Genomic DNA, 26,225 nt, shown 5'->3' with positions numbered 1-26,225 from the left:
AATACCAACAGTGAAGTTTGGAGGTAGGAACATCATGGTGTGGGGCTGTTTTTCAGCATATGGTACTGGCAAACTTCACAATATTGAAGGAAGGATGAATGGAAAAATGTACCAAGACATCCTTGATAAAAATCTGCTGCAATCTACCAGGATGGTGAAGATAAAATGAGGGTGGCCATTTCAGCAAGACAATGATCCCAAACACAAAGCCAAGGAAACGCTCAATTGGTTTCAAATAAAAAAAAAAAGCTGCTAGCATGGCCCAGCCAATATCCAGAGACAATCTATGGAAAGAAATAAAGATCAGAGTTCATAGAAGAGGTCCACGGAACCTTCAAGATCGGAAGACTGTGTGGAAGAATGGGCCAAAATCACACCAGAGTAATGCATGCGACTAGTTTCTCCATCTTGAAGCTGTCATTGCCAACAAAGGATTTTGTACAAAGTATTAAACAGTTCAGTTAGCGTGTTCATAACTTTTTCCCAGTGTCGTTTCATTTTATTACACATAACCTATTTTCTGAACTTATTTGATTTTCTTTGCATGTATGGATTGCATGGGTCGTTACTATATCATGTGATGAACATTTCATGTCAATAGTACCTTTTTTATAAATGTATTTACCTAGAAAAATGGTGACGTGTTCAATACTTATTTTGCCTGCTGTATTTTAGTGACGTACTGCAAGCTTCACATCATGGCCATCATTTTACAAATTGGTTGCAAAATGCAGTTGTGTGTGTGTGTGTAAACTTGCAAGGTATAACTGAAAGCAGATATCCCATTATTTTATTTGGTGGCTTGCCATGGGTTCTACTTTGTGAACTTATTTTACTACTCTTAACATATTATGACTGTATAAATTAAGTATGTAACACATAATGAAAGTACATATCTGTGTAGTTTATAATGCAATGTGTTATCCATTTTAGGTCCTTGCATAACTGGTCTATGTCTTTACCCTGCAACATGGTATTAAAGAAAGCTGTTGATGGTCTTCTCTGCTCTATGTGTCACATTCACCCCAATTACTTTTCATTGCTTATGGGCTGGATGGGAATTACCCCTCCACCTATACAGTGCCAGCACAGACTGTCAATTACAGATGACAGCAAAAAGCAAGATCTTAATGCTGCTCTTACCGATGACTCTAAAAATGCACAAGCACCTCTCGCACTTACGGAGTCGCATCTGGCCACACTTGCTGCTGCGTCCCAGTCTCCTGAAGCCATCAAGCAACTGCTGGACTCTGGTTTGCCATCACTTCTTGTTAGAAGCCTGGTGAACTTTTGTTTTACACACATATCTAGTTCAGACAGTGCTGCCTCTATGGACGCCACACAAGAGCGGTTGCGGCGACATTCTTCACTGCACTTTAGTAGGATGCCAGTAACGGCAGACTTGGTGGCACCAATTCTCAGGTTTCTGACTGAAGTTGGCAATAGTCACGTTATGAAGGATTGGCTAGGGGGTGCCGAAGTTAACCCCTTGTGGACAGCACTTTTGTTTTTACTTTGTCATTCTGGAGCAACTTCGGCAGGGCATATGAATGGATCTCAACAGACCAATGCAAGGTGCACTTTACTGACTTCCACAGCAGGGAATGGACTTACTACCCAGCAAAGAACTGCCGTGGAAAATGCAACCGTGGCCTTTTTTTTGCAGTGCATATCCTGTCATCCAAACAACCAGAGATTAATGGCACAGGTAGGAGTGAATTGTTTCAAAGCTGTTTTGTAAAGTATTAAGCTGCTGACAGGAAAGCTACAAAATCAAAATATGTCAAGCCAAACCCCTTAATTTTTTTCCAGTTTTGGATAGCGTGGAAAGGAGTAAAGCTTCTGTCCTTCTTCTTTTTTTTTTTTTTTTTTTTTTTTTTTTTTACGGTTTTCTGAGACTGTTGGAGAGACTTACCTTTTAACCTATTGACAATAGTTTGACTATACAGAAACTGAGGTAAAATCTGCAACAGGGAAAATTAAAAAAAAAAAGCATTTTATTTCTATGTTATTGGGGCAGGTGGTCAGAGTAAGCCTCTTATTGGAGCCACAGATCGCAATAAAAACCTGACAGAGTTGTAACTCCTTCTTTTTTTTTTTTTTTTTTTTTTTTTCACACTATCCAAAAGTAAGAAAACATTTGTATTGCATTCCTATTCACATCTCATGCGATTCTTTGTAGTGTGATTTGAGCCCATTCATTTAATATGAGCTCAATTTGCACTGCGCTACATTAAAAAGGTGCAGGCATCTTTTCTTTTCTTTTTCTTTCTTTTTTTTTTTAAATGGCTGCGCCGGAATCGAATTGCACACAACCCAATTCTTGCAGTTACACTGCATTTTGTGACCTGTTTGGGGTGTCTTGAATTTAAGACTGACACAAGTCGCATGAACAGTGCGATTTCAATGTGCAGGAAAAGCTCAGGATTCACTGCAATTTCGGCACTGCATATATTTGAACTAGGTTTTTAGATGAGGAATGATATTTGGCATTTTTTTTTTATTCTTAGTACAGTAGTGATTTTGCCCTTGCTACTATGTTTTGTTTAGAATTAATTCATCTAAATAGTCCACATAAATTATGCATTCAGAAGAACAATCCTTTGATGTGGTGGGGGGGACTTTTATTGGGTTAGTGTTTTATGTTATCCAATTAGGAGCACTTTGTAGTTATTTTCTGCCTCAGCATTGCCCCTGTACTAGTATGTCAGAGTCACGAAATTAAAGGTCTTTTCTAAGCAGTAGTTTACCTAAGCAAGTCTTATTGTGTATACACACCGTCGTTTTTTGTGATGGGGGAAAAAAAAACATTTTTAAAAACGTCTTTTAAAATGACAGTGTGTGGTGAAAACGTCGTTTTATGTCTTCTGAGAAACGTAAAAAAAAAAATTCGAACATGCTTAAATTTTTTTATGTCGTTTTTTCAAAACGTTTTTTGTGTCATTTAAAATGATAGTGTGTGTGTAAAACAAAGTTTTTAAACCCGCGCATGCTCAGAAGAAAGTTATGACGCGAGTTTGAATGGAACAGAGTGCCGTCCTACGTGCTGAACGTACTCGCGCTTTGCTAGAGCATTTTGTGTAGGCAACGTCGTTTTTTTAAAATGAAGTTTGAAAAACGTCTTATTTCATCACCAAAAACGACCGTGTGTACACGGAATTAGGTTGGCTCTATATATTTTTTCTTTTAAGCTTTTTTTGTTTTTCCTGCATTCTCTTTACATTTAGTATACTATTAGGCATCATGTACACTTCTGCTGGTAAACGGACATTTAGGAGCAGTTGGGCATTTTTTTCAACTGCTCCTGAACGCTCCTCTGTTATCTTCCTAGGCAGTTGAGTTTAGAGGCATTTTTGGAACGGAAAAAAATTGGGTTCAGAAGGTGCGTTTAGAGGCATTTCTAGGACAAAACTCTTTTTTTTTTTATCTTTAAGGTAAGCAGATTGGACAAAATAGTATGACATCACAAATGTCAACCAACATCAAATGGTAAAAGGCAAAAGTTATAACGAGTCCATAAGGTCTACGTACATTAAAGATATAACCAGTAGAGCACCCTTTACAGTGTTGTGGGGGAGCGGGGAACTGTGGTCTAAAGACTCCAACAGCTATGACCTGCAATTCAACCTGAAAAATAGGGGGAACCTCCAAACCAGGAATAAGGTTAGATTTACTGGACATATGTGAACCATTAAATGTGAACGTTGGGGGAAAAAGTATGACACCCTGCAGGGTGAAGCAGTCGTAACCCCCCCATCGGCAGGTACCAAGCCATTATGAAGTAGTGATCTATGTCAAGACGGTGTGTCCCTAATAAGGTAGAACTCACGGTCCTCCTTTGCCAGGAGCGGTACCAAAGGATTATGCAAACCGTGGGAATTTTATCTATAAAAGAAAGGGGGAAGGAGTGGGTGACACCAATGGTGTCGGAAAGGAATAGAGGGGTAAAGGGACGAGGGGGGAAAGTAGGGCAAAAATAAGAGGGGAGCGGGGCTAAGAAGCTCTGTCGAGGTCGACGGTCCCAATTATCCAGTTTACTTGGCACGACTTGCTCAAGTGTAAGACTTGAATTAGTCCGAGAACCGGAACAGATCCCAGTGTATCCAGCAAGTGTTCTGTTCCTCCTCCCTTTCCCCTAAGGCAGCTGTAAGACTAAACTCTTCTAAACAAGTTAACTCTCGTTTTAGCTGTGTTTCGTTTTCAGGTGTTTTTAATTAGTTTTTTAAATCATGCTAATTTTGTGAGACAAGACTCGCAAACCGAGTTACGATTTTTAAAAATACAGTGCTCGTATTGCGTGGGTTACTATGCGTCAAGTTAAATCATTCAGGAGAGGTTGTAAAAACATTCTGTGTACATGAAGCCTAACTTGAGTAAAAAGTCAGTTGCTGCTATTGCAGTAAAGGACACATTTTAAATTTACTATTTAAAATATTTGAATTTAGTACAGAATTTGAGGAAACCTAATTTAAACATTAACGGCCTTTCATTTACAGGTTCTTTGTGAGCTGTTCCAGTCATCACCACAGCGTGGAAATCTCCCAGCATCGGGCAACATTTCTGGCTTCATTCGAAGACTCTTTCTGCAGTTAATGCTAGAGGATGAGAAAGTAATCATGTTTCTTCAGTCTCCTTGTCCAGTAAGTATATTTCAGGATTAAGTCCTTGATGCATTCATTGCCTTTATTAAACGTGGTATTGGGATACCAAATGGGTAAGCCTGTGATCTTGCCAATACAAGGCTGAGTTAACAACTAAACCATCACATGTTTATTATATGTGTACAGTTGATGAAACTGCCACACATTTCAAAGATGTCTGTATTGTCTAAGCAAAGTTAATGGTGTTGGATATGAATGAATGAATGAAAAATTTATATAGCGCGGCACATGCGAACTGAATCGCTTCTGGGATATATTTGTTCTATACTTTGGTTTCAACTCCAATGGCCAAAATACAAGCCAGTATTTCAATCCCTGCTAAAGAGCCTGGTCCACATTCAATACTAGCAGGTTTCCCTGAAAAAGAGCCCTGTCTTAAAGGCTGTTTTTTTCTAAATTCCAGCCCACTTATGCACCAATATAGCATTCTTGTACTTTTTTTTGTTTGCAAAAATATCAGTTTTCCATAAAATCTACAGATGCGTACCTTACTGCCCTACATCCATGATTCAAAACGTATCTATTGCTTCTGTATTGCATCCTTACAGACTGAAGGTCATGACACGCGAAGTAGTTGACCAGCTGATCTCATTAGCACACACCCTGCATCATCCACCCACCCACTCCCAGCTGCACGTTTTTTAAATGAAATGCAGTCATCCTTCTCACTAAATACACAAATCGGATTGCATAGTGTGTGGCCATCTTTATACAAGTACATAGAAAGGAATGGACAGAAACACTCGGCTGCCAAGCTCCTATAACATCTCTGCATAGCGGGAACTCACATTGCCACATGCATTTTTATTTTATTTTTTCCGGGGGGGGGGGGCCTTATGGAGCATTTTTACTCATCACACATAAAGCAGCCCATCCACCTGAATGTGTTGCCCTACACGCAGCAATTACCCAAAGAAGCTTAACTTTTTTTAAAGCGGAGCTTGGTGTGTTTTTTGGTGCAGCGCATTTCTGAAATGAAAGGAAATGCAAAGATGTGAATGGAGCCTCATTGTTGTGTTAACGCACCAATTTCACTTTCATTTCCCATTCACATCTAGCATAGTGGGAGTGAACGTTTTGTAGCTCATTTTTCCTATGACATGCATTGGGAAGCTTGTTGATGTAAATGGGCTGTGCTATATGTGGCATGTTGGCATTTTGTGGGTTGCGTGTTTTTTACTTTGCGTTTTGCAGCATTTGCCATTTGTTTTTTCACAAGGCAAAATGTGTGTTTTTGCTTCTGTGTTTGGTGTGCCAATTAATGGCACTGAAAGCTCAACTAGCAATTTAAGGTGTATAAAGGTGGTCATACACTTTACAATCTGATCAATCTCATTGAGACCATTGCGTCCTCTTCCCTGGATGCCTGGCTGCTGAGTGAAGGGAAGATGGCGCCCACTCGGCTCCATAGCATTGACTTGCAAAAGCAACGTCAAACATCACTCTCGCTCTTTACAGGAGACATATATTTTTTTTTTAATTCAATTTTTTATTTTGCATTTTAGTGTATATATGAGAGCTGAGGTATTTTTTGTAGGGCTGTTACTGATTAAAATTTTCGTGTTCGATTAATCGTTTTTTTTTTTTTTTAATCGACTAATTTCGATTAATTATAACGCGCATACAGATCCAACTACTTTTAGCTGATCTCCTTGCATTGAAACTCTGCATTAGTCAGTGGAAAATGTGGTATACACTATATACAATCACCTGACACTAGTCAGTTTCCACAATCCATGACTTCACAGTTCACACAAATACGTTTTAAACTCAAACTGTAGCACTGACGCAAGTAATTTTTTCTTATTAAACTTTAAGAAAAATGTAGAAAGTTAGTCTAACTTTAATTATAAAACTTATCTAGTTTATTGACTGTCAGTTACTTTATAGTAGGCAAGTAGGTATCACTTTAGCCAGTCACACAGACATACCAGAGTGTTTATATTTTCTGGAAGCAGACATGATCGCATTTTATTGACAATATACCCTGAAGAACTGAACAGTCTTTTTGCACGGAACAGATGTTGCCGATACACAAAGAATTGTCTGCACAAAACTGCTAAGGACAGGAAAAATATGGTTATTTTTTCCCCTGATGGAACCTGATGCATCCTCCTGCTTAACAGATGCAAAGGTACCTCAATCCAATGGGTGCATTTTGCTCGCATTCCAGCAGGGTAAGTCTCACCGTCCAGGCTGTCCGGTGATGTCAAGAATTTTGTTTGATTAAAAGAATTTTGATCGATCAAAAAAATTAAAGATTAATCGAGGAATTATTCAGTCTAGACCTAATTTTTTAACCCCAAATCTCACATTTAAGAGGTCCTGTCATACTTTTTTTTTTTCTATTACAAAGGATGTTTACATTTCTTGTAATAGGATTGAGTAGAAGTGGCACACAAAGTTTTTCTTTCTCAATTTACTTATTTTTAAAGCACCCCATCCTGACGAGCTTGTGCGCAGAAGCAAATGCATGCGTGGGTAGCACTCTCGTATGAAAACAGTGTTCAAACCACACGTGAGGTATCGCCAAAGCGAGAGCAATAACCTCTGTAACTCAAAAATGGTAACCTGTAGACATTTTTAAATGTTTCCTATTGAGATTTTTAAGGGTAAAACTTTGTTGTTCACCTTCGGCCTATCCTCTGCTCTCTTGGTGGATCTGCTCAGAACCCAGGGCATTCAAGTCATGGGCTATCTAGATGAACTTTCTGTTGAAGGACTCATCTGCCTGTCAGTTGTCACAATTTTTCTGTGGATATTTTCCAAGTGGTTGTAAACCCTTACATATACCCAGTGAAGTGATAGTCCTCAGGTGATACATAGATATAAAACAAATGCTCCTACATGAGTTGTACCTGATCATCTTCAGGCTGAGAGCTTTTTAAAGCTGAGTGGAGGGAAGTGACATACGCCCCCCTCCCCTTCATAAAGCTAAGGCTGCCTAGAGATTCCTCACCTGTTTTTTTTTTTTTTTTCTCTGTGTCAGAAAACCTTGTCCGAGTGATAGATACTGATAGCAGAGGAACAAGGCGTCATACAGAAATGACGCTTAGTGCTCTTAATTAGGACACATACACATTATCTAGAGGGATATGCTTTGTTCATATTTCATGTCTGAAGTTTACAACCATTTTAACAGCTCCTGACTTCAACTGAGTGATCAATTTAAAAAAAATCTTCCCTCCAACCTTCTCTTTGCCTGGAATACTTGGTTCTGGTCCTGGATGCATCCCTAAGTCTGTCTTTCTTTTAGAAAATGTTTTGTAGTTTTAAGAACTGAGATCCAAGAAAAATCCCACATTGAGATGCTCTATGAGAGTTCTAGGCCCAGTGGTCGAGAGTGCATTTTGACAAATTTCATTCAAAAACTAGTACAAAAACTGTCCAGATCTCCTATTCCAAGGTCCTCTTTTATCCTACTTGTTAGTCTCCAGCTTTAACAGCATGACTGCTGAAACCCTGGCCCTAAAAGAATAAAGGGTTTTAAGAGTCTGATTCCCATCTTGCTAAAAGCCAGAAAGGCCACTTCCAGGAAGATGTGCATCTGGAAATATTATTTTGGCTAGTGTGAACAGTCATTTCTGTCACAGATTACTCTTTGCCTTGCATTCTGGCCTTTCTGCAAATGGGTCTTGACCAGAACTTGGCTCCAAGTATCCTTAAATTAAAGGGAAACTATTGGCTTTATCCATTCTTTTTCTAAGGCTTATGGCTCCACATTCCCTTGTATTACAGGAAACTTTTTTTTTTTTTTATCAGGCTCCCCCTTGCACAATCAACACAAATTGCTCACTAAATTAGCAGGTGAGTCTGCGCTCCACTGGCAGGCTTTCCTGCTGCCCTACGAGGCATTTGGATATTCCCTGTATCAACTTCCCCTGTAGTTATTGCGTTTAAAATATTAGTGTTTCTAAAGGTAAACATTTTTATACTTCAAAATAACAAACATGCAATGGTTTTGCGCAAAGCATCCCCAATCCTCCTCTTGGGTCCCTTTCCAGTGCAGGCAATGTTAAGCTTTCACCACTGTCACACTTTGAATTACAATTACTCAGGCATACAACACTTTACCCAGATGATTTTTTATCAGACTTCTCACATGGAAACAAGGCACCTACCATCTTTGCATGTTACACTGACTCTCCAAGAGGGCATAGCCAGGAATAATAGCCCAATACATAACAAAGACCTGTTTATCTTATGCCGAGGACCATCCTTTCTTCTAAAAGTTATTTCAGTTTTCCACCTCAGTGATGTCATTGTACTGCTATCCTTTTGCTATGTTCCAAAGCATCAAAAGCAATGGTCTCTACATTGCCTGGAAGTAGTCGGAGCCATTAGAATGTACCATAAAGCTAATGCTTTCATCAGACAGATTGTACAGCCACCACCTTGTCTTCTGTTCATACTTTTTATTTTACCAGCTGGACTTGGAAACTTTTGCAGATGCAGCTTTTGGCCACCAGTTTTTTTTCAGCGATACTCTGACTACTTGCATCTTTTTGACCCTTGTTGTTTTTTAGGCATGTTGACAGTTCTGTTTGCCCATTTGTTGCCTGCCTTTCTTGTTTTTTGCTTGGGGACATCTCATGCTGGATGTGTTGCCTGCTTCCTCTGCTTTAAAGCAGTTTAGTCAAAGCTCTTTTGGCTATACTTCTGGGGATCCCAGGAGGGCAGTTTGATGGCACAGAGCTGATCCAGGCTATGAATACAGTGCCTTGCGAATGTATTCGGCCCCCCTTGAACTTTGCAACCTTTTGCCACATTTCAGGCTTCAAACATAAAGATTCAAAACTGTAATTTTTTTTTTGAAGAATCAACAAGTGGGACACAATCATGAAGTGGAACGAAATTTATTGGATATTTCAAACTTTTTTAACAAATAAAAAACTGAAAAATTGGGCGTGCAAAATTATTCAGCCCCCTTAAGTTAATACTTTGTAGCGCCACCTTTTGCTGCGATTACAGCTGTAAGTCGCTTGGGGTATGTCTCTATCAGTTTTGCACATCAAGAGACTGAAATTATTGCCCATTCCTCCTTGCAAAACAGCTCAAGCTCAGTGAGGTTGGATGGAGAGCGTTTGTGAACAGCAGTTTTCAGTTCTTTCCACAGATTCTCGATTGGATTCAGGTCTGGACTTTGACTTGGCCATTCTAACACCTGGATATGTTTATTTGTGAACCATTCCATTGTAGATTTTGCTTTGTTTTGGATCATTGTCTTGTTGGAAGACAAATCTCCGTCCCAGTCTCGGGTCTTTTGCAGACTCCCATCAGGTTTTCTTCCAGAATGGTCCTGTATTTGGCTCCATGCATCTTCCCATCAATTTTAACCATCTTCCCTGTCCCTGCTGAAGAAAAGCAGGCCCAAACCATGATGCTGCCACCACCATGTTTGACAGTGGGGATGGTGTGTTCAGGGTGATGAGCTGTGTTGCTTTTACGCCAAACATAGCGTTTTGCTTTGTTGCCAAAAAGTTTGATTTTGGTTTTATCTGACCAGAGCACCTTCTTCCACATGTTTGGTGTGTCTCCCAGGTGGCTTGTGGCAAACGTTAAACTACAATTTTTATGGATATCTTTAAGAAATGGCTTTCTTCTTGCCACTCTTCCATAAAGGCCAGATTTGTGCAGTATACGACTGATTGTTGTCCTATGGACAGAGTCTCCCACCTCAGCTGTAGATCTCTGCAGTTCATCCAGAGTGATCATGGGCCTCTTGGCTGCATCTCTGATCAGTCTTCTCCTTGTATGAGCTGAAAGTTTAGAGGGACGGCCAGGTCTTCATAGATTTGCAGTGGTCTGATACTCCTTCCATGTCAATATTATCGCTTGCACACAGTGCTCCTTGGGATGTTTAAAGCTCGGGAAATCTTTTTGTATCCAAATCCGGCTTTAAACTTCTCCACAACAGTATCTCGGACCTGCCTGGTGTGTTCCTTGTTCTTCATGATGCTCTCTGCGCTTTAAACGGACCTCTGAGACTATCACAGTGCAGGTGCATTTATACAGAGACTTGATTACATACAGGTGGATTCTATTTATCATCATTGGTCATTTAGGTCAACATTGGATCATTCAGAGATCCTCACTGAACTTCTGGAGAGAGTTTGCTGCACTGAAAGTAAAGGGGCTGAATAATTTTGCACGCCCAATTTTGCACGCCCAATTTTTCAGTTTTTTAATTGTTAAAGTTTGAAGTATCCAATAAATTTCATTCCACTTCATGATTGTGTCCCACTTGTTGTTGGTTCTTCAAAAAATTACAGTTTTATATCTTTATGTTTGAAGCCTGAAATGTGGCAAAAGGTCACAAAGTTCAAGGGGGCCGAATACTTTCGCAAGGCACTGTATATCCTGAACATATGGTCGTTATCTGCCCAAAAGCTGAAACCAGTAACTGACTCGGCCCCTTAGCGAGCTGCTGAGAGCCTGAGCCAGCTGTTCCCGCCACCTCCACAGCTTGACACTCCAGTAAGTGGTGGGGAAAGCACGACGGGAAGAGAAGAGATCCAGTGATGGTCACCAGCTCTCTGCTCATAAAACACGGAGAACTGATCAATGAGCGTTTTTTGATCTCTCGGTTCTCAGTCTTAGAGCTGACGGGGGACAGTGCAGCATCAGACTGATGCTGCATCCAATTAGTTGAGTTTTTTTTTATGCCATACTTCTATTTGAAGATTAAAGAGGAAAAAAACAAATCCTGCAAGAGAAAGGCATAATGAGCTAGTATGCATAGCATACTAGCTCATTATGTGGCACTTACTTGACGTCACTGGGCAGATCCCCGTGCATGCCCTGGAATACGGCATTAACCCAAGTTATGCCATTTAGAAAAATGGCACGCTCAGTGCGCCTGCGCTGTTGATATCGGCGCCTGTCATTATATCTCCTAAACCGTGCAGGTTTAAGAGATATTTCTTGCACCTACAGGTAAGCTTTAATCTAGGCTTACCTGTAGGTGCAAGTTGTGTGGTTGGGTTTACAACCACTTTAAGATAAAATTAATTTTTACTTTTTTGTAAATGTGACATCTTGGAAAACATTACAAGACACAGGCCATCCTCCCCTCTTGGTTTTTTTTTTCCCCCTTGGTTTACTCTGCATTGCTGGCTTCAAAACAGGTTTTAAGGAGTGGGGAGAGGCCCTGCAGTGGGGTGTGGCCTTAAGTTTGCCAGTGTTCAATCACTGGAAGGTACGTGCCTATAACCCATGGTAACATGATGACAGGTAATTCAATTTTTTTTTTTACTAAAAATAAGATATGAATTACATTTTGATTTCACGGTGTAGCAGAGGAGGCATATATGAACAAGATTGTCCTGTGTACCTTGGCCTTTACTGTCCAGCAGATGGCTGAATAGACTTACATTAGACCTTCAGCCTCTTAGAACAAGCTTTTGTGGATATAGCAATAGACTTAGACACAATCAGTTTAGAAGTGAAGCTGCATGATTCTCAAAGAACAGAAATATTGAAAAAAAATTGTCCAAATTGGAATGCTTTGCTTAGAAGATTAGCACCTGCTCTGTGACATTGCAGTTTCTGCCGATATAGGATTAGATGTGAGCAATATGTTCTACACATTTCTTTTTGTACATCCAGTAGAAAAATGGTAAACCGGCTTATAGATACATGTTGGTTTAAAAAAGAAACTTAAGACTAATGTAGTTTGACTCGTAGAGGGTAAAATGACTGTGAATTATGTACATCATGGTCGCACAGCTTACAGAACTTGGTCCAATAATGGCTTTACTTGGTTTCATTCAATATGAATTTAGATAGAAAAGCATGTGCAACCTGCATAACAAATAGTTGACATAATAAAGCATTTTTGACAGTTTGGAGAAAATCTCTCAACACAAAATAAAATGAAGTGTATAATTTATAGAAGCTATATTTATGTTGGCCTTTTTTATTCCAGTTGTATAAAGGCAGAATCAATGCCACAAGTCACATCATTCAACATCCAATGTATGGAGCAGGACACAAATTCCGTACACTACACTTGCCCATTTCTACCACATTGGCAGAGCTTCTGGACCGTGTCTCAGGTAAGGTTTCTGAAACGGTTTTCTGTATCTTTATTTTTCTTTCCTTTTTTTTTTTTCTTTTTTTTTTTTTCATTCACATTGCCTAATTAAGATGAAATCCAAAGAACAGTAGTGGTGATGAAGTATATGTCAAACAACCCATTCAGTTTTAAAATGGACATGAAAAGCAAAACATTTGTGTGTGTGTGTGCGCGCGCGCGCACAAAATTATAAACACATTTTTCCACAATTTTTTATTTTTTTAAGTGATCCCATACCCTCTTTTCTTGGCTTCATAAGTAGCTCAAAGTGTTTGAAGGTGGAGCAACAGCAGCACGTTGGTCTTCCCAGTGAGAAGCTGTGTGTGTGGGGTGTGGAGTCAGGACAAGTCTGATCATTTGAGGAGAGCAGGCTGAGTTCCCAACATAGCTAGAGAACTGACCACCATGGTGTGCTCTCATGTCTATTGTGGTCAGTTTTTGATAGTAAATAAGAGGGGCTGGCGGCAACACCTGGGATTTCACATAAAGGAAGCAAAACAAAGAACAGGGTACTTTTTTTCGTACAAGTACATGGTACAGCAGGCAGACTATGAAATGTTTTGTTTACAGATTATTTAATCTTTGTGCTGCACACCATTAAGAAAAAGCGTACATTGTACTTGCTGCTTCTCAACTGACTCACTAAAATGTGTACTTTTGAAAAGGCAACAGCTCTGTATGTTAAATTAAATAAACTACTTCTTGGTTCTCCCCAAACTATTGGAAGAGAGATTAAACCTTGTATGGTCAGTATTTCTCATCAGCATGTTTATGGCGTTAAGTGTGCATATCTTCACAGTCCCAAAACGAAGCAGAGTTTAGATTACTGCCTCAGAGACACGCCTTTATAGCAAAGGACTCAGGAGCTACCATGAAGTGCCTGGGACCAGACAAACTTATGTCAGAAGCTGCATTGGCAGTTTTTCTGAATTGTTTGAATCTAACAAAGGGAAGTGTGCATATAAGCAGGTAAATGTACAAAACTATATTAAACATCCCTGGCACACTTTCAAGCTAGACAGCAGAAAACTTAAGTATTCTTTTTTAGCTGCTCAGGTTAATATTGATTTTTTTGTTGCATACATACTAGATTGTCAAAAGTATTATGAACCCTGTCTTTATACCCACATGAATTTTAATAGCATCCCAGTCTTGGTCCATATGGTTCAATGTTGAGTTGGCCCACCCTTTGCAGTTATAACAGCTTCAACTCTTCTGAGAAGGCTGTCCACAAGGTTTAGGAGTGTGTCTATGGAAATGTTTGACCATTCTTCCAGAAGCGCATTTGTGAGGTCAGGCACTGATGTGGACGAAAAGGCCTGGCTCAGTCTCCGCACAAATTCATCCGAAAGGTGTTCTTTCAGGTTCAACTAAAGATTCTGTGCAGGCCAGTCAAGTTCCTCCAAACCCACTTATCCATGTCTTTATGGACCTTGCTTTGTGCACTGGTGTGCAGTCGCATTGGAACAGGAACGGAGTAAGACTGGGATGCCGTTAAAGTTCATGTGCGTGTAAAGGCAGGCATCCCAATACCTTTGACAATATAGTGTACCTCTCATAAGAGACGTCCCTACTGCTCTATCTTGAGTTCCCAACTATGGAACATATATAGCAATGCACCAAAGAGCAGGCTCACATAGGCGTTGCCTTTTTTTTTTTTTCTCTGAAAAACTATTAAACGGAAAAACAAAAATATATTGTGTTGCAACAAGTTTTCTTCTTATTTTTTTTTCTTCTCCTGGTGGTCTGGCCAGCAATTCTTTTTCATATTCCTTTAACAGATCAAGCTGCCCAGTAGTTAGACACACCATTTAACAACTAGTGGGGCTGCTTACATTGGTCAGCTTTTATTACTCTATATGCATACCTTTATCCCAAAAGAGGAAAAAAAACTGCTTAAAAGTTGAACTTGAATTTGGTAGTCAAGTCCATCAAAATCTGCTAGACCTTCTAGCCCTACTCTCTTCCCAGTTGGCCAATGCTGCTGTCCAAAGTTGTCTGCATTCATTCTGAGTGGAGTTGCTATAGGACAAGTGCATATCTGGTCTGATCAGATAAAATTCAAAGAAACAACTTGAAATAAAAAAAAAAAAAATGCAGCTACCACATTTAAGGTTTGCTAAGCTGCAATGTTCTAAATTTTTTGTTTTTGGATTTAATACTGCTTGAAAGTGGTTGTAAACTTCAGACATGAGTAATGAACAAAGCACATCCCTCCTAAAGGGTGTACTAGCCTCAATCAAAAACACGGTGTGGATCATCTTTGATCTGTCCTCTTTGCTATCTACCGGAGTTACTGATGGCATTGTAGGCTGACACAGCGACATGTACTTGACAACCCCCCCATCCCACGTACAGCAAGTTTCTCATAGCCTCAGCTCTGCATGTTGTTTTTTTTTTTGTTTTTTTTTATGAGGCTGTTTACATGGTGTTGTATCCCTTCCCACTACTCAAGCTATCAGATTGCAGGGACTCTTTGCTCTAGCTCTGCAGTGTGTATGAGATGTCAGATTGCCACCCCCTGATTTCTGCTGCTGAGAATTTTTATTTTTTTTTTATTTGTTTTAGTCAGCTGTACAGGAGAAACTGCTCCACATAAAGGGGGGCAACATGTGTAGCAGGATTTGTTTCATCTCTGTGTATGACCTAGAGCTAGTCACATCACTGGGTATAGGTAAAGGTTTACAACCACTTTGAGTACCAGATTCTTCATGGCCATTTTGTAGCGGTTAGAATAGTGGGGATTACTTCTGATTTGATACTCCACAGTTGAGGGAGAGATGTAAAACATGGAGATTATGAGGTGCTCTGTCCAAGAAGTGACCATGGGGTCTCTTTCCCAGGCTATGAACCCTTGCAGTTGTTATAGGAAACTTTCAAGACATGTTTAGAGTTCCCCCACCAAGGACAGATTTGAAGAAAAAGATCCTGATGGAGAGATGCCTATTCCAAAACAAGTCCCACAAGGGCTCAAAGACAGACCGAGGCAGAGCTGGAACCGACTTGGTTTGAGATTAATCTCTCCAGAGATATCTCTGCTGTTTCTGTAAAGTCCTGGTTTTTCAATGACGTGAAGGGGGCAGCTTGAAATAACAAACCATCAATCCAAGAACTTACATGTAGCTTCATAGTAGCAATTTGATGCAACCAAATGTTGTAGCCCTGTAGCAGTAGAGGTCATCTAAGAAAAACAACATTGATCTGGTACTCGGGATAAGGCATAAGCCTTGTACAAGTACAAACTGACAGCTCAGGTTGGAGCCACTGTACTTACTATCCACTGCTGGGCTATTGTGTTCCAGAACACTCCGGTCAGTGCTCTCAGCCATTGGCTGACAGTGCAGATCAAGAGCCAGTCATCGGACCTTTTGCGTTCATGACCTTTCAACAGAAGCCGGCCGAACGCCTGACCTTCTGCTGGACTGGCTACCGTACCCTCTGGCTATCCAGCCGGTTTTTATTGAACTGGCTGATGCCCCCTGACATTTGGCCCATGTGTATTAGGCTTTAGGTATTCCAGATGGTGGATTTAGGTAAGACTTCTGGAAATTCATGAGCCGTAAGCTGTGTCGGTAGTTTCTGACTGAATGCAGTCCTTATCAAGTCAGACAATCAATCAAATATTTGGGTATAAACATCCCCTCTCTAAGTTCTTTTCTGGTTCAGGAAAACTACAATGCTTTACTACAACATATTAAAACTCAATCTCTTAGCCTTTCAAAATGTCATGTCTCATAGGCCGGTAGAGCCATTTTCTATTGAGGGCTCTCCCTACCCCCCTTTCCGCCTCAAATTTCAAACAGGTGCAGTCAACTATTAACTCCTGTATTTGTGGCAGGCAGAGGCTTGCTTTTTTAAAATGCCATTTTGTACAATCCAAAGAATCTAGCAGGTATGAGAATTCCCAAACTTAAATTGTGCTACTTTGAAAGGATTTGAGATCATAAAAAGCATTGGTGGTCTCTATCACCAGATAAACTCTAGACATATTTTGAGCAAACTTTGCTTGGACGCCTGCAAGTGGTAATGGGTGCCATCATCCTTTGTCTTCCACTCTGTCACTCCGTATCTTGCTACAAAAGTAGCTGTTTTAGTCTGGACTGCACTCCAATACCAAGTTAGCCCTTCAACCTCATCGGGCTTCTCCATACCCATCAGCTCCCTTGAACCATGTACAGACAAACTATCGATTTAACATCTGGATACAATCAGAACTCTCTGCGATAGGTCAACTATTTGAAGGAGAAGCCATGAGCCCTTTTTCAACATTACAACAACACTATGATCCTTCTAAAGATTTTTTTTTATACATAAATACCTGCGCTTTCACTATATCCTGGATGCTTTTCTTCAAGAGGAGATCTTCTTTGTGAGTTTATCGTTCTACTCCGAACAGCATAAACAAACTAAAGGGGTAGGTTGAAAATAGAATCGCGCTAAATAAAAAAGTTCATGAATTAGTCCACCAGTGCTTGCAACTATGAGCTTATTCACAAAATCCATCCACCATCTTCAGCATGCAAGTTCCACCACCAGATGATAAAGTTGTCTCTTTACCAGACCCCCATTACAGAGGATCACAGAATGCCTGTAACAAACCACAGCCTGGATCTTTCTCAGGGAGAAGCCGTGCATCTATTTCCAGGGTGCCTCTTACCCGCTCGTAAGGATGTATGGATGTGTTTTTAAAAATATATATATAAAAGCTCCATATAGTATAAAACCATAAACACATTTATTCACAAAAAATACTTTGTACTCACAGCATCCATATTCAAAGTTATACTTAAAGCGGAGGTTCCGCTGATTTTTTATTTTTTTTAAAAGTCAGCAGCTACTAATACGGCAGCTGCTGACTTTTAAAAAATTAACACTTACCTGCACAGCGCGCCCGCGATGTCAGCAGCCGAGGCTGAGCAATCACTCGGTCCTCAGCTGCTTCCGCCGCCATCCTCGGTGAGGGAATCGGGAAGTGAAGCCTGACGACTTCACTGCCCGATTCCCTACTGCAAATGCGCGAGCATCGCGGCACGCCTTCACTCGTCCCCGCTCTCTCCTGGGAACAGTGTTTCCCAGAAGACAGCGGGGGGAGTGACGTCACAGGCTGGATTCCCCGCGGGGATCAGACCCGGAAGTGTCTAAGACAGGTATCTGCACCCCCCTCCCCCCTGAAATGTGTCACAGGAGGGATCCAAAAAGCGGAGGTTCACTTTTTGTGTGAACCTCCGCTTTAAGTCTGGTGTGCCGGACGGCGCACATCCAGACAAACCCGTCCTTCCGGGACACGAATGAGAAAACACGAGGTCTCCTTTGTGTACCACACTTTGGTTTGTTCAAAACCAGTGAACAAAACTCACTCTATGCAGCAGTGGGAACAAGATCTTTCCCAAGCATTCTCTTCCACCCAATGGAAGTGGCTTCCTATGGGGGGACACAGTGAGGGAAGAAGGTGAGAAGATTGCAGTCGGGGGACTCGAGAAGAGGAGCATCGGGGCTGCTCTGTGCAAAACCATTGGACAGAGCAGGTATGTCTAACTAACATGTTTGTAAACCTTTAATTTTTATTAAAATAACAATAGATTTATTATCTGCCATGATTAACTACAATATTCACCAGATCTAGCTATGGTTCTACTTCTCTTGAACACTGAATGTTGGCCACATACTTAAGTTCCTTTTATTGTACACTGCCTAGTCACCACCAGAAAAGCGGTGTGGAAACAAAAAGATCCTCCAGAACCCACCCTTTTCATGCACAACTTAAACTCGCAAGCTCAATTTGAATTCATGTTTAAAAATGGATAACTGGAGTCATTTTGATCTTCCTGTAGGACGTGTTCTCAACAAAGATGCTGCACTGTTCTTTGGTAGCATTATGTGATGAGCTTCCCTCTAATATGTATTCACCAACCAATATTACTCCATCTTCCCCCTATCCTAGTGGTTTTCATAGATTTTACACAAATGAAAAAATCTGTGTGGCTGCGCACCTGGGATCTGTCAAATGTATCTTTATTCATGACAGATTATGTCCATAAAAACAACCGAAAAACCACATCGCGAGAGGGAGATATGGTTTAAAGTGATCGTATAGGACAGGGGTGTCTAACTCAATTTCATTGTGGGCCGCATCAGCATTATGATTGCCCTCAAAAGGGCCGGATGTATCTGTCAGACTCTGTCGGCGCATCCCCTCCCCTTACATTAGATGTCAAGAGCCACCCCACCATCAGAAGTTGAGTCCCCCACTCTCCCTTACATCAGTGCACCCCCTTTTTTTATGCTGCTGCTGGGAAGAAGCTGGATGCATTGCTTGAAAGCAGAAAGTAGGGGTCTGGAGGAGGACCAAAGGAGGGCTGGAGCTGCAGGAGAGGTGCGAGGGCCACATGAAATGGCCTGGAGGGCTGGAAATCGGCCCGCTGGCCTTGTGTTTGACACCTGTGGTATAGGATCACATTTTATTTTTTTTAAATATCAAATAATTCTTACTTACCTGATCTATGCAATGGATTTGCATAGAGCAGCACTGATCCTACTCTTCTCGAGTTCCCCGCTGGCACTTGGTCCTGGGGATGGGGAGAGGCTGCAGAAGCTGAAATATGTTACATGTTCCATCCTAAATACAGGTGAAATATATAGCATGTTCCCAAGCTGAACTTATCAGAATTACAGACAAATAATTTGTCAAGCTGATCTTTCACATGTATTTCTACAATACATAAAGTGCTACATACTGTAATTACTTTAGGAAAGGAACAGATTACCCGTACCAGTTCAGGTTCAAGCTGTGTCATTAGGCATGCCACTAATTGTTGTGAAACATCTTTTTGTTCTGTAGATACACCTAGTATTACTGCGAAGTTAATAAGCGAACAAAAGGATGACAAAGAGAAGAAAAACCATGAAGAGAAAGAGAAAGTGAAAGCTGAGAATGGATTTCAGGATAATTACAGTGTGGTTGTTGCATCAGGTAAATGTGCAACACGTTTTTTACTTAACTGTTGTAGTTAAACTTTCAATATTTTGGCAACAAGTATATATTTTCTTTCTGTGAAGCATGTAGAATGTTCTAAGTAGCTACTGTTGCCGCTTTGTATCATATATTTTTTCCCCAACTGTAAAGTGCATGTAGCTGGCAAGGTGTGTGTAAAATGCACCCGCTTGCCAACTGGGACAATTTTGAAATTTTTCATGTTGAGATTCTGCCTTTTTATTTCTAGAAAATTGCTCAGCACCCTCCAATATAATTTTTCTAAAAGTGGAGAATATAAAACGGTGCCTGTTAAAAAAAAAATAAAATAAAAAAAATCCACACTTTGCTCAGTCGTGTATCATACAAAACTTTTCAGGGGAAAAAATATACTTCTATGCATTTTAGTGCACAGAAACACAGTATATTATCTAATTTGGTAAAACATAAAATATGATGTTGCGTGGAGTAAATCGATACCAAACCTGTAAAGATTTAAGATTGTGCACACCCGTAAAGTGGCGACAAACTATGATGGTACTTTAAATTGTCCATAGGTGACGCTTTAAAGCCTTTACTGTCATGGTACCAGTTTATGCCCTATTCAAATATATGCAAATTGAAAGCGCCCTGAACCACATCCGGTCCGCATTACATGTGAACCAAACCGGCTTTCTATTGATCTGCTTCACATACCTGTGGTGCAGTGGCAGAGTCCTGTGCATTTTCTGAGCAGTTCAGTAGCAAATTCCAGACTGTTTGCCTTCTGTGGGAACGCTTCTGAATCGCACATCTCATCAGAACATGAATTAAAAAAAAAAAAGCCCTGCCCCCCTCACCCCACAATCCATACCAGTATGGATTTTGAGGGGAGCCTCGCGCCCAAATAATAAGACATTTTGGGGGGTCCCCTCCAAAAGCCATACTAGTGCCTTATCTGAGCATGCAGCCTGGCAGGCGAGGAAAGGAGGGGGAGCAGCGAGCACCCACCCCCCTCTGCTCACCTGAACCATACCAGACCACATGGCCCCCCTCCCCCAAAAGCACCTCGTCATGTGGATGGGGACAAGGTCCCCTTCCCCACAACCCTGGTAGGGGGCTTATCAGAATCTGGAGATATTCCCTTAGGATTATTTATTTTAAACAATGGCCTTTTAGTCAGTTTATGTTTTTTTCACCATATTGACAGTGCCTGTACGTACTACATTCATTTGTTTTGTGTAAAGGGAAATATCCTATTATTCTATGAATAGATTGCAGTTCTGTCACATACAGGAGATGTACAGTCATGTGAAAAAGTAAGAAAACCCAGTTGAAATGTTGACTTTTTAATACGTTTGAAGAGGCAACCATTAGACAATTATTCAAACAGTGCCTACAGTTAAAGGTTATAGATTTGAGAAAACTACACATAATTGACATGTCTTCATTCTTATAAACTAATTAGATTGAAATTAGAGTCAGGTGTTGAAGATCAGATGCCATTGATTAGCACCTCCTTGGGCACACAGGGCGGACTCCGTTGAAGTCCGCCTGCTCAGCGGGGAATCTGTCCACTGCGCTAGCAGATGGATGGTCTGTGTCTGCTCTGCTTATGCAGAACAGACACGTTCTGCTCTCTGCTATGAGCGGTCAGATGTAATAAATGGATCGCCTCTCCGACTCCGTTTACACTTGACTGCTATCCAATCCAGACGGATGTTTTTTAGTGGATAGGTTCAGATGTCTGGTGTATAATGGTGGAAGTGTTATGGTTTAGGGTTGATTTTGCTGCGTCAGGGCCTGTGTGCCTCTAGCCAGCTATGAATTTGTATAACGGTGTGATTGATTAGAATGTGAGATGATGTGTCCAAAACTTGAAGAAATGGATCTTTCAACATTATCTGGAGTAGTGGAGTTTGGGGTGCAGGAACTTGACTGGCCTGCACAGTCATTACCTCAACCTGTTGGGACACCTTTTGGGATAAATTAAGCCTCGTACACATGATTGGATTTCCAACGGACAAATACGTGTTATTTTGTGCGAAGGGCGATGGCTTTGTCGGCATACAGACGGCAGAACATTTTTTTGCTAACCTACACAAAACTGTGATCTTTCCGCTTTTTAGCACCACCCCTTGGCCAACTTCTGCTAATGTCTCATGGTTGGCATTGGTTTGGAGCATGGGTGTTTGTACTTTGGATTTTATTCAGATTGATTTGTGTACACACGATCCCAGAGTTCGTCGGCACACATTTGTTGTCTGATAGTTTTAGAGCATGCTATCCCACATTTGTTGTTGGAAATTCCGACAATTGTCCGATGGAGCGTACAAACGGTCAGATTATCCGACGAAAACCCTGCCATCACACAATTGTTGTTGGGAAATCCGATCGTGTGTACGAGGCTTTAGAGTGGAGACTGCAAGCCAGGTCCATCTTGTCCTACATCAGTGCCCTTTACAAATGCGCTTTGTGAAGAATGGCCAAACATTCCCATAGACACACTCCTAAACCTTTTGGACAGCCTTGCCAGAAGAGTTGAAGCTGTTATCGCTGCAAAGGGTGGGCCCACTCAATATTGAACCCCAGATACTAAGGCTGGGATGCCATTTAAAGTTTGTGTGTAAAGACGGGTGTCACAACTTTTGACAATATTGTGTATCTTGCAATTGAATGATTTGCATGAGTTCTGCAAAACACCTACCTTAAAGAAGAACTTCATTAAAACCAGCAACTGTGCAGGGATCAGGAGTAAGTAACAAACCAGACAACATATGGAGTGCAGCAGTCAGAATGAGCACCACATTCACATCAGAGTAAAAGTCCCTAGCATTCCCCCTATAAATCAGAGCCCCGCTTACATCCGTGTCCCCAAAGTGCCATGGTTACCTACAATAAATGGTTAGGCGCCCGCGCTCAGATTAACGAGGCGCAATTAGATGCCGCTGACTAGTGAGGGTGCATGCTGGGGAATGGTTCGTCCAAAGCATGCTATGGAAAGAAATAGCCCTGCTGCCACACACCTCAGGGGGCTCTAATGTGGCACTCGGGAAATGGAAAGAAATAGCCAGGTCCAAGTGGTTAGCAGGTAAAAGCAGCCTCCGCTCGATTCATCCAGGCCACACAGAGCTGAGGCCACTTTTACCCTGCTAACCACATGGACCTGGCTATTTTTTTCAATTTCCCGAGTGCCACTTTTCAGAGCACCCTTACATCTTCTAGAGTGCCCCCTTACATCAGTGCCTCTAGAGTGCCCCCTAAGTTCTTCCTCCAGAGTGCCTCTTTATACATAATTGGCTGGCTGCTGGTGGCAGTGTGTTACACTCTGGATTTATGGGCGGCTGGCGGGAAATCACTTTGAAATATAAAAAGCCTTGTCGGCGACTCTGAACTGCACATTTGCAGATCCAAAGCCAACTGGTTAGTGAACTGCTGAGCTCGGCCTCTACTCGTCCGACAGGGTATGTGAATATAAGACGCACCCTGCTGCCCGATCCAAGATCAAGCCTGGCAGCTCTGTTAATGGCTCACTCTGGAACTGCATGCACCGTTCAGAGCCGCCGACAATGAGATTTTTTCCAGGCACCTTTCGCCTGTTTACAAACAGAATAAAAGTGCCTGTTATTTACAGACCGTCCATAAATTTAGGGACCGTTGGCAACACTGGTCACTGAATAAATATCTGATGTTTGTTCAAATATGTTGAGAAAGTCAACAGTTTCCATGGAATGTACGTACTTTTTCACATGACCAACATGTCTGAGTGATATGATGTCATTTCAACACTGCAGATTTAGTATACCTTGGGCTACTAAAATTGTGCCAAACACTGAACCTGGCCCTCCAGGCCATTTTTTCATTTTGTGGCCCTTGCACTTCTACTGGAGTTGCTGCACCCCCCCAAGATCCTGTGCTTCTACATGCAGTCGCAGAGAGGTTCATCTCTGACCCCCTCCTCAAGCAGGGATAAGGCCAGAATACCACCTACAGATCCTGCCTCTCTCTGCATTCATCCGACTTATCCCTCCTCTGGTCCTTCTCCAGACCTGGTACGTTCTGCTTCCCAGCTCCGCCCCTAGCTTCTTCCAGGCAGCAGCACAAGGTAAGGGGGTGCACTGTGAGGGGGTGGGGGAGAGGGGCTTTGGACATCTACCTATAATTGAGAACTGTACAATTGGTTAAAAAAAAAAAAAGTGCACAGTACTTACTGCTAAATCGCTAAAATAGTGAGCTGATACTTTAGTAGGATCGCAGCCATTATGGACTCATAATTGTCATCCTGCTTCACTGGAAAATCGACATGTGCATCCAGGGCCTTGTCTTGCAGCCCTGACGTCAGGTGCTTGGGGCAGATGGTGCTGACGGCAAGTTTTTTTTAAATGACAGTAGATGCACATCAATGTCACTGTCCTTTTCCATGACTGGAAATTTAGCTGCCTGGCTCACTGTCAGAGAAACGTCTGTGCTCTAGGGACCCAAGTTTCTGATTCACTGCTGCTGGAGCCTAGTCATCTCCAGTTTGTGTCGGCGATCAGCCTCCCTCTATGCATTCTCTCTCTCAGCCGCAGCCTGGCTTTCCGCAGCCTCTCACCCGCAGCCCTGCGCTCCTTTTACTCGGCAGCAGCCTGGCACTTGAGAAACGTTTACACCAAATGATCAGTTTCCCTTTTGCATTGTAGCATTTCCTGCACCTGTGGAGAGCCTATGCTGGGGGTTAGGCACTCTGAAGCTGGCCTTCTCATGATGTGGCTTGGTGACATTCAATGATACTTCAGTGTCAGTCTGTGCTTGCCCATCCTGCGGTGCCTTTTCTCAACAACTGGGCTCTGAAGTAGCAGGAACCCCTTCATGTTCTGGTCTGCCTGGATCATAGGGCATGAATCGTGCCTTCATGATTGTTGCCACCGACGTCAATTCCTCTATATGTACACTCAACAGACAGGTCATTTCTGGTCATCTTAGATTCTGATAACCCAGGCGTGTTTGCTATTAGAAAAGATAGAAAAGAAAGCAGAGATTGAAAGGAGCTGTAGGAAGTAGCTGTTCCTGTGCATGTCTCTTTAAAAAAAAAAAAAAAAAAAAAAAAACGCCTTGTCTTTAAGGACTGTTTCCCCAGAGGTTACAATCCTTCAGTGCACAGATAATGCCGAACAATGCACTGAATGCTTTTAATGCAAAACTATCCCACTTGCGCTGCCAGCCAATGTGATGGACATGGGTATTGGATCCCTGCCCTCCTCACCGACGCATGACAAAGAACTGGCCAATTTTACATTGCTCTGTCACTTGCGTAACAATGCCACTCTCGGCTGCACCCGATACAAAGCTATCCCAGCTTGCAAGACCTAATCCATGTGCCAGCAGCCTGAGAGCGATTGTCACTGGGCTATGTTTATTACCAATGAACTCTTCAGCTACCACCACCTTTTTTTGGGCCAAACAGGAGTAGGCTCATAATTTTAGCAATACCTATGATGATTTTAGAATAAACACCTGTAACACACACTATGACCACACGGGTATTTTCAGTGATTTATTGTATACCACAGCACTCTTCAGGAGACTGATTCATTTTTTAGTTTGCATTAAAAGATTAGGGACAAGGTTAACACTTTTTAGAATGAGGTTTAAGGATAAGGTCAAAATGGGTGCAAATAAAATGTTTACAGTAAAAAAAGTTGTTTCAAACAAATGGAGATAATGTAGCAACAGAGAAATAACAGAGTTGAAAAGGGAGGCTACTTGCAGTTCTGGGTGTTATCAGAGTTTAATCGACGGGACCGATTATATTGGTTCTCAAACTTCAGATGTTCCTGATTTGATGGTACATGAGAACTGTCACGGTCCTGGCATCGCCCTTTTCTTTGGGATCAAAAGGGTGTTGACAGACCATCTGGTCTAAAGGGGTGGTTGCTGGAGGTCTCTACTTTCATGACCATGTCTCAATACAATTTTCAATTTGTATTCATATCCTGGAATATCTCCAGTTTGCAAACAAGCAGATTATTATCCCGTGTGAAATTCACTTCAAAACAAATCGAAATATGGCAGGTTTACGATGTGTTTTTTTTACCTAGCAGAAATAAGGGATGCCAGCGGCTCCTCATATGGCAGGGGTGTTCAAACTTTTTTCAAAGAGGGCCAGATTTGATGAAGTGAACATGTATAAGGGCCGACCATTTTGCCTGACATTCTTTGAACCATTAAAATTTGGTCTAAGTGTGTTTTCCCGAGCACTAATACACGGCCCAACAAGAATTCTCTTGCCTTTGTGGCTGTGTGTGGTGAAGAGATGAGCTTGGGAGTGTTATTTGGATATACCGTATTTATCGGCGTATAACACGCACCTTCACTTTAGGTGGGAAGTTTCAGAGAAAAAAAAATTGTAAAGAACTGTGAAGCAAAATAAGGGTCAGTGCCCATCTGCATCCTCGCCATTGCCATGAATGCATCCTCGCCATTGCCATGAATGCAGCCTGATCTATGCCCATCTACAGCCTCAGAGGGGATGGGGGGGGACAGATTACATACATGA

At 41.6% G+C, this 26,225-nt stretch overlaps 1 protein-coding gene across 1 annotated transcript in view; it reads left to right on the top strand.

Moving 5' to 3' along the window:
• The window catches only part of BIRC6 (baculoviral IAP repeat containing 6), a 347,923-nt gene that overhangs the window by 190,930 nt on the left and 130,768 nt on the right, over positions 1-26,225 (top strand). Inside the window, exons 55-58 of the mRNA XM_040347806.1 lie at positions 934-1,708; positions 4,497-4,640; positions 12,589-12,718; positions 19,577-19,708. Coding sequence (XP_040203740.1) covers positions 934-1,708; positions 4,497-4,640; positions 12,589-12,718; positions 19,577-19,708 — 1,181 coding nt within the window. The remainder of the gene's footprint in view (positions 1-933; positions 1,709-4,496; positions 4,641-12,588; positions 12,719-19,576; positions 19,709-26,225) is intronic.

This window comes from Rana temporaria, chromosome 4, assembly GCF_905171775.1.
Source record: "Rana temporaria chromosome 4, aRanTem1.1, whole genome shotgun sequence".
Taxonomy (NCBI): domain Eukaryota; kingdom Metazoa; phylum Chordata; class Amphibia; order Anura; family Ranidae; genus Rana; species Rana temporaria.
The sequence above is the reverse complement of the archived record's forward strand: the minus strand, read 5'-3'. Positions and strand labels throughout refer to the sequence as shown.